Source organism: Acartia tonsa, chromosome 3, assembly GCF_053477335.1.
Source record: "Acartia tonsa isolate MP-2025a chromosome 3, ASM5347733v1, whole genome shotgun sequence".
NCBI lineage: Eukaryota > Metazoa > Arthropoda > Copepoda > Calanoida > Acartiidae > Acartia > Acartia tonsa.
In genome coordinates, this window is record NC_137262.1 from 7,645,277 (window position 1) to 7,655,000 (window position 9,724).

Consider the following 9,724-nt stretch of genomic DNA (forward strand, 5'->3'; position numbering starts at 1 on the left):
GGGGGGGGAGAAAAGGGATGGATAAGCTTTGCAAATTCGTGGTAGGTCAGGTTATATTGAGAGATAGGTAAATACAGGAATATTTTACTCTATCTAATATTTAGTTTATTCAATATTAATATCCCGTTTACTCTTCATATGTTGAGAAATAATTTGATACTAATAATTTCAGAAATTTTATGAAATCATAATTTACTTCCTAAAAGAATAAAACTCAGTTAGATGAAAGAACTAAAACAGTAAATGATTGGAAAAGAAGAAAAACGACAAATAAACCTGGTAAAATGATCTAAATTACTTACACTCATATTTTTAAAAATGTTGGTTATTATTCTAGGTATACAAAACCTAGAAACAATGTTAAAAACCTCTTGAAGTGAAAGTAAAATCTAATATTAAAGAAACATTTTACCTCCTGTTAATTCTGAACTGAGTGCTATACTTGCAAAACTAATATGCAAATTCCAAAAACTTTTATCATACATAATATAATTTATATAAGCAGAATATGCTTTGATCCAAACTTGTGAATATATTGTTATGACAAAGGAAGAAAGTAGAGGAAACTTTTTTGCAAAGTTTAATCTAATTAAGGGTTGTATAATAAATTATGCACTGTACGGTGGGGGTACAGCATATAAATGATAAGGTTTTTGTTTTGGTAATGACCTTAAATTGCTTAATTAAATGCAGTTTATCTCAAGCAAAGTACACATTCTTTTTCTTTGAGATTATAACATACAATTTGTTACATTATATAAATTTTAAAGTGTATAGATGTAAGTATGAAATAAAATAAAATATTATTTTTGTCTGAATACTTTAAATTCCACCTCATTGTGTATAGTTTAAAAGCCTTTATTGGTTTTGTTGTTTGTCTATTTATTTAGACATTTGCAGCATAAAAAGTTTGTAAATGATTCTTTGTTTGTTAGTTTATCTATGTTATTGTAGGTTTTTATTTATGTTAGTAATTATGTTTGTGAGAATGTGAGAATTAGGAGAGAGAGAAAGAGAGTGAGATTATAAGTCAGATATCTAGAGAGAAAAAGAAGAGAGAGAGTAAATCTATTATGTATTAAAGAATGCAGGAATAGTTTTTGTTTAACATTAGAGTTAATGTTTTACTGGCTTGATGATCAGTTTACAGGTTTTTACTAAAAGAAAGAATAACAAAATTAATTATTAGATATGTTTTGGGAAAAATACACAATAGATTACTATGAAAAAAAGTTTTCAGTTTTTGGTTTATGTATAATATGTGTCATGAGTAACAAAGTAATATTCTAGGAGATTTTTATATCTATGTACCCTCTCTAAAACTAAAAATTTGAAAAATAAAAGCTTTATGTAAATACTAGCGGCTTCGCGCCTAGCCTCCAGGGGCTTTGCCCCAAGAGGTTTGATGAAACTAATTTTTTTGTATTTTAGATTAAAAAGAAAAATTTAGTCGACCCCACTATTTTATTTTAGTTTTAAAAAGAAATATTTTTTGGGGGGAGGGGGTATTTTTCATTTTTTGGAGGGGTTGGGGATGTCCCACCCCCCAAGTAAATAGTTATAAACCTTCCCGGAACCTATGAGAAGCTACCCTGTAAAGGAGAACCCGATCGGTTCAGCGGTTAGCGAGGTCCTTCGCTACAAACAAACAGACAGACAGACATGGTTCTACTTTGTATTATAGATATTCAAAGCAACTTAAGCTGTCTCCTAGGTAAATGAAAATGAAACAATGTCTGTCTAGAATATTGGACAAAAACATGAGATAAGGGAATACTAACTGGCATGAGTAACTACAAGCTTTGTTGTATTCAGGTCTACAAACTGTTTTTGCTCAATTCTCCAGGCTTTTTTGTGCTTCACAGTCTTACTGTCTTAGTCATGGTTCATTCATTTTACTTTTGGAAAAAGGGAATATAACTTTTTTTTGAAATTTTCTTGTTATTTTTGAAATCTATTTCTGTATTGATAACTTTAGTTTCTATTATTAATATCAAATACTCCTTTAGAGATTGACCAAAAAGTCTAAAAATTGTTCCTTCAACCATTTTTATAGATTTTCCTATATTATTTTTTTAGGGTATCCTAATCTAAAATCTCGTAATAAAATTTCAAAAATAATTGATTCTAAATATTTCAGTTTCTTAGATTTAAAAAAGTGAAATAAACTTTCTCTTTGGTGAAACTCTTGTTCGTTGCCAAAATCCAAACAAAAAATAGGAACACCAATATCAGATATCAATCGATCTTTGTGAAGGAAGTTGAAAAGAAAATTGTAAAACCAATGTCAAATCAATTCATATTGACAAACGCATAGCTTTGACCTCAACAAATATTCTAGAAAAAAAGAAATTTTGCATTTTGCTTGGAGTATATACGGTATAAGATTCTTTTTAAAGATTACAAATAATGATTAAATCACACTTTTATTTTAATTTAATTTTTAAGGCCATCCAACATTAAAAACAGTATAGCTGACTAGATTATTATTTTATGAAGGCAGCTTCATTTTTATAGACTTCATTTAAAAGCTTTCAGAGCTCTATTGTCTAGTAGTCTATTTTATTACAGCTTTTAAAAAGCTTGTAAATTCATCTACCATGTATTAGGTAATCAATTTGATTACAAAGCCAGTGCTGCTGCTATGACAGTGAAGAGAACAGCTGGTGATAGGTAAGCAAGATGGCCAGCTGATATCTTGGTGGATGCTTCCTGCTTGATCTTGTCCCTAACCTTCTTCACTAGGGAAACATGGGTCCCGGGCTCATCCAGTCGAGTGTTGATCTCCTAAAATTAATCATTAATTATGTCAGTTTTCTCACATATCATAAATTTATGTAATTAACATTAAGTTTTAACAGAGTTTAAACAACTAAAATAATACTGCATTCTCAAATTTTCTAAGTTAAAAGAATCTAAGCTTTACCTTTGAAACTTGCAAAAAAGTAATCAAACTTTGTTTTGTTCTATGATATATTAGATTATATAAAACCTGCGGCTACGCCCTAGATGCCTCTAGGAGTACTTGAGGTGGTGGGGAATTCAACCATTCTCCACTTGCAAATCTTAATTTTAAACGGATATTTTTTGGGAGAGGGGTGGATGTCAGTTTAGTCTAGTAACGATTTCATTTGGGATGTTGGTGGTTCTCTCCACCATTATAGTTATAATCTTTTAGAACTAATGAGAATCTACACTGCAAATGAGAATCATATCGGTTGAGCGGTTAGTGATATCCTTCAGTACAAACAGACAAACATTCTGTTACTTATATATATGCATAGTTACAATACCTGTCCAAATTTGTTCCCTTCTGAATCAAAGAAGTAGGTTGTATAATTGTGTGGTCTGTTAACCCTGCTGTCTCCCTCGGAGTCCCTGGTGTAAAACTTGATGCTGGTTGGAGGCCTTGCCGTGGTGCTCCACTGAAGTAGATCATTAATGCTCGGATGCCGCTGTTCTGGTTCTTCTGCGCGGGGTCCAACTTTAAAGACGACCTTCATGTTGTGGTTTCTACAGTCTCCATGGATTCGCCTAAAAAAGCAAAACAATGGAACACAGGACAAAATATTACTTTTTTTGGCAATAAGATTTCCGCATATGTTTTTATGCAATAGTAGGCATACGGAAAAATAGAAATATTTTAGACAGACAAAACGTGTAATAAAAATGGAGATTAACTTTGAATTTCTTTCGGTTTATCTTTTTAATGCTAAAAAATATTTTTTTCTTCTAAAGGATTAACTTTTAAAATGATACTTGGCTTAGAAACTTTAATCTTACTAAAATTATTGTTTAAAAAGGCTACATCCATATTTTTTTATCCAGACAAGGCAATGCACCTGATCTAGAAAGAAAAGAAATTGGAGCATACATATGATACACATGTGTAAAGCATACTCATACATACATACATACACAAATGTGCATAATTGATATTTACCATTACAAAATACCAAAGCAGCCGGAGTTTAGTGAAAAAAAGGCGCAGCAGTTCAGATATAAAGGTATGATCATTTTTAGGGGGCAGTTAAACCATTCTTTTAGACCTTATGAATCTTGTAACGTAAAGTTTATGGACATGTGGTCAATATTTATCAAAAATAGGTAGGTAACCCTCTAAATTTCACGATCTTTGTTTGAAAGCTTAAAGCATGAATCAAGGCAATCAACTTATTTGTCCATTAGTGAAAAACGTCTAACAGTATATATGAACTAACTTCTTTGTAATAAGATTATTAGTCCCTTTATTCCTGACTTGCAAAATGTAGAATTGAGGAATTTCTAAGTTTAATAGAAATACAGAGAACCAGAAAAGTTTAAAATTTAAAAATTACACAATCCTTATCCTGCGGCTGACATAAGATATATTTAACCCCAATCCTTTAATGTTTTTAAAGTTTCGGTTGTAATACAAATTGGCTTTGTCTGTCAGTTTTAAATTATTTTAAGTCTTAGGGGAGAGAATTGTTTTCTTAGAAAAAACATCTTAAATCAAGTTATGATTAAGTGCCATGGCGAGAATTTAAAGTTTTTTATAAAATTTTCCTTACTGGGTTTTTCAAGATTTTAAAATTAGCACAATAAGTTTTTTTAGTACTATAATTCTTTTTAAAAAGTAACAGGATATCTAACTGTACTAAAGGATCTCACTCCTGGGAAGATTTATAGCTATTTTTGGGGAGGGCACCACCACCCTCCCAAGAAAAATCGCCCAAAAATACTAAAATATTTCCACCCCATCTCAATGGCCTCTAGGGGCGTAGCCGCTAGTAAGAATTCAATAATATAAATTTTTGAATAAAGTAAAAAATTGCAAAGCTAAAACGTTGCTTATTATGCTTAAACAAGCCAGGAGAAGAAAAGTAAAGAGAGAAAACTGCCTGCAAATGAATTTGACATAAAAATGCAATATTGGCCGATAATTTTGAAGAACGGTTCCATGGAAATGTGGGACAAAGTTTGGATATTGACCTTGTTGGAAAGAGAGATCATTTAGATTGATAATTTAGTGACGACGCAGCTTTCAGTACCAAATTAAAATTGACGTCATACAATACAAACGACCATTGATAGGTCAGTAAACATTTTACCATTGGTCAATGACAATGTATACTGGCCTATCATTGGTCATTTACAACATATGACGTCATTTTTATTATGCTCTAAAAGCTGTGGCAAATTAATACTTTTTTCTCGTATTCATTCGAATCCGGTGGATAGGAACCGGTTTTCATCCATACGAAAAAACTATATATAGCATCGTGTTATATCCAGCTTTCTACGAATATAGAAATGTACAATCATAAGATTAAAACCAGTTTTTTTAGCCCGTGCCTTCGGCACCTCGGGGCTAAAAAGCGGAAAGCGGTTTATAATACGATGAAAGAAATAACTAATAACTATCTAGTATCTATCAAATGTGTGGGTTCAGTGGTAAAATATATCATCTAAAAGGCATTTTTTTGTATTATCTTTCTTTAATCTGATAAATGCCTCTATAGTAAAACTATTTTTATTGATTTATTGGCAAATTAAAAGAATTTCCAGTATTTTACTTACATAAGTATTATTATTATCATTATTATTACTTCTTGAAGATTCCTTTTAGATCAGTATGCATTTAGATTGTGCAAGTTTGTATATTATAATATTAATGGATATTGTATAATACGTGGATATTGTTACAGTGTAATTTTTGTAATCAATTTAGGTTGCTAATACAGTACTCAGATATGGTCAGAGGGAGGGAATTGGGTAAAATCAAACGGGGGGGGGGGGGTAATTTCACAATATCCTTGTAAATACTATATCCATTGTAATATCATTATAATATCATATAGCCCAATAACAAGACAAAGGTCGTGCAATGAAAAGCGATAAAATTGTGAAATATTACCTATGCATGTCCTCCTTGCTTGAAGTGGAGATGAAGTAGTAATCCTCTCCGGCCTTGAACTCCATCGTGTTGGGCATCGGTGAGAACGAGCGAAAGGATATGGTGAAAAATCTGAAAAAGCACAACAATTAATAAATACATTAAATTTGGGAAATAGTCCCTATCTTGGCAATGCCCCTTAATATTGTTATATTGGGTTAGGTGATTGACCTATAGGGTTAGGCAATTGGCCCCGCAGGGTTAGAGCCCCCCGCATGGGCTAGAAGTAGGAGAAAAGCTACTGTGAAAAAACGAAGAATCGTCCCTAAAGGATCGTTGCCACGAAAGGGACTATACCCTAAATTTGCAACTTAACCTTGGATGGTTGTTTATTCAATCTGAAGAAAACCTATTTTGCCATTATCTTCTCAGCTACAAATAATTAAGCGTTTATTGGATAATGTTTATGTTAGAATTATTATCAATAGGAAATTTGATAATATACAGAACACTATAATAAAAATACATCGATACCTGCAGAAAACTAGTAAAATGGTTTTTCATTAAGTGTTAAATTTTAAGATGCTGTTGTTCATTTCACAATTGTACTCTTTCATTATAACAAGGATGACAACACCCATAAAAGCGAAGCTCTGAAACGGTAGGACAAACGGACATTAACACTTGTGTAATGTCAGAACTGAACAATCAGAAAGCGAATGTATAAGAGTCAAAGCAAAATTGTAAGTAAGTTTGTTGAAAAACTGCTTGATACAGGATAATGATTATGGACATACTTACATTTTAGGACTTGATTATAGAGTTGCTTCGCTCATAATATTGTACTTTGTTGTCCCAGGAATCAGTATACTAAAAATCAGACCAATCGGATAATTAGGTTACATACAAATTTGTTGTTAAAAATGTAAAAAATCAACATGTTTAAAATGGACCTACGGACATTCTGGTAATGATTATAGAGTTGCTACGCTTTCTAACTCGTACCAAACTATTACAGGAATCACCATGCAAAATTTGAAATCGATAGGACAATTCTAACATGCCTAAATTAACGAAAAAAGTTATTTAAAAAAGTAAAAAAATCAACATGTTTAAAATGGACGTACGGACATTTTGGTAATGATTATAGAGTTGCTACGCTTTCTAACTCGTACCTAACTACTAAAGGAATCACCATGCAAAATTTGAAATAGATAGGACAATGCTAACATGTCTAAATTAACGAAAAAAGCTATCCGTTACGGACGTACGGACGGACCGACCCTAATTATAGAAAAGCTTCGCTTTTAAAAATAAAGAAAAGGAATTACTACAGGAAAAGTTAAAATGATTTTGAAGAAAATTTGATAAGACATCTCAGCTCAGACAAGAAAAGAGAACTGATTTCATTTTAATATTAAAAATTAGAATCATCATTTTTTTTTCTTTTGGAAACTTTTTCTTTATAGAATCAAAATTAAATTTGTATAAAAATATTGTGTAATTCTTGAAAAGTTTTGTTGTGCATTGAAATGTTTAAAATTCTTGTCGTGTTATTCCTCCTATTTTAAAATTTATTTGCCTTTGCTGGTGGTACAAGGATAGGCCACCGTAAGAAAACTACTTTTGCCGTAAGTGTGGCAACTTATGTTTCATCATATCTATCTATAAATATTAATGACAACTGTTTTGTATCATATCATTATCTTTTATGATATGCTTACAGGTTGTTTTGAATATAGAATGATAGCTTTTGACTGGCCAAAAAGTTAGTACAAATTTTTTTTAATGTGCCTGCCCTTATCCCTCTCTTTTAGAGCAACAATTGGTTTATTGTTGAAAAGATTTGGTCTATTAGATATTCATAAAGGGATGAGTCTATCAGATATTCAAACGGGATGGGTCTATTAGTTATGCACAGATGATACAAAATTTGTTTTTAAAAATGCATTAAAGCAATACAATATTTACTAAAAGACAAATAAATAATAGTTATTTCTAGCATCGTATTATAAACGGCTTTCCGCGGATATAGAAAGTACAAATATGAGATTAAAACTAGTTTTTTTAGCCCCGAGGTGCCGAAGGCACCGGCTAAAAAAACTGGTTTTAATCTTATGATTGTACATTTCTATATTCATAGAAAGCTGGATATCATACGATGCTAGACATAGTTTTTTCGTATAGAAGAGAACCGATTCCTATCCACCAGATTCGAATAAATTAATAATAGCTAAGGATAAAAAGCTTTTCCAATAGCCTTGCGGATAGATGGACAAAATAAGATATGAAGAAGCTTCACAACTAAAAAATAGACAGATATAAAAATGTTAAACTAATATACAACAAACTTTAGCCATCCTATCCTGTCCTATATGATATGATGTTGAATATGACAGGCCTAAAACTAGATTATACAATTGGGAATTTGTGCCAACTTTTAGCTGCTTGTTCGGGTAATCTAAATTATAGTATGTTGAATATAGTTATACATAGTTTTAAGAATGGACCTTTGAATAACGATTCAATTCAAAGGTATGAAAAAGAGAAAAATGAATTAACTGTACAACACAACCACAATCCACTCAAACACCACACTATTATCTAAATCCAGATAGAAACTTTAGCCTATCCCAGGTGTAGAATCTGTCCAGGGACATCAAAATGATATCAATACAAATTCCAGCCTCGTCACTCAAACTTAACGCCACAAAATCGAAAACCTTGAAATTAAGCCAAGAAGATTTGAAGTGGGGAGATATATTGAAATTCAGACGTAATGCTTTCGTCCAAGTCAAAGTATTAGGATGTTTATCTATCTGTCTGTCTTAAGAAAAGATCTCTAAAAATGCGGGAATAATTTTCCCTCTTAAGAAAGCTTCCTATTGGTAATACCTTTGAGTTGGACATGGTCTGGGAATATGCAAGTCATGTGAAATGCATTATAGACCAACATACCGACAAACAGACGGCCATAAATTAACATCTTTTTCTGGAAAAGCAAAAATTCTTGTTGAATTGAGATGTAATTTTGAATATTCTGGTGACTTTTATGTTCCTACCACCTTAACTGCCACTAAATTATGTGTGTGCCTGTGTGTGTGTGTGTATGTGTTAAGGTGTGTATTTGTGTGTGTGTGTCTTTTCGAATCTGTGAATTTAGTTGAGGGAAAAGGATATAGCACATAGAAAAAACCCTATCCTCCATTTTTTTCATGAAAAGGTTTTATGCCTGTAAACAATATGTAAGAAACCAAACATTTTATTTGATTAATTCAGTGATTGAAAAATTGAAGCCAACGGTAATATCCCTTCCTTTATCTCTATATCTTTCTAATATAGAGAATATTAAAGATACACATACATACACACACGTATATATATGGATCCACTTCTAGCCTTGTCTTTCAAATTAAACTTTATTGGATCTGATAGGATTTAAATTGGTAAACTTTATAGTTTAGAATGAAATAATCAAGTATATAATATATATATATATTTTCAGGCTGAATGCACATATTTAAAGGGCGTTGCATGATATTTGTTTGAAATTAAAGGTTAACATGGATAATGTAATAATGTTTTATTGTTTTCCAATTCATTTTTTATCAACGAATTAATTAATTATTAATCTAATATGTAAAATTTAAAGTCTTAAATTTTAGTAATAGCTAATGATGGGTCGCTCAGGCTGAAATTATTAGTTTATCATTTGAAGGAGTTAATTTAAAATGATTTTTTTCTCTTCCTGTATACTAAAAAAGTATTTGTAAAACTCAATTTATTTAAAAATGAAAACTGCATTCAGAAATGTTTTTTTTAAAATTAGGAATGAATTCATTTTCA

General features: G+C 31.2%; 1 protein-coding gene across 1 annotated transcript in view; it reads right to left on the reverse strand.

Annotated features, from left to right (window-relative positions):
- Positions 1–1,240: 1,240 nt before the first annotated feature.
- The window catches only part of LOC145313210 (ephrin-B2-like), a 43,672-nt gene continuing 35,188 nt past the window's right edge, over positions 1,241–9,724 (reverse strand). The window contains exons 5-7 of the mRNA XM_080152501.1: positions 5,900–6,010; positions 3,294–3,534; positions 1,241–2,787 (exon numbers count right to left, since the gene is read on the reverse strand). Coding sequence (XP_080008627.1) covers positions 2,623–2,787; positions 3,294–3,534; positions 5,900–6,010 — 517 coding nt within the window. The 3' untranslated portion in view covers positions 1,241–2,622. The remainder of the gene's footprint in view (positions 2,788–3,293; positions 3,535–5,899; positions 6,011–9,724) is intronic.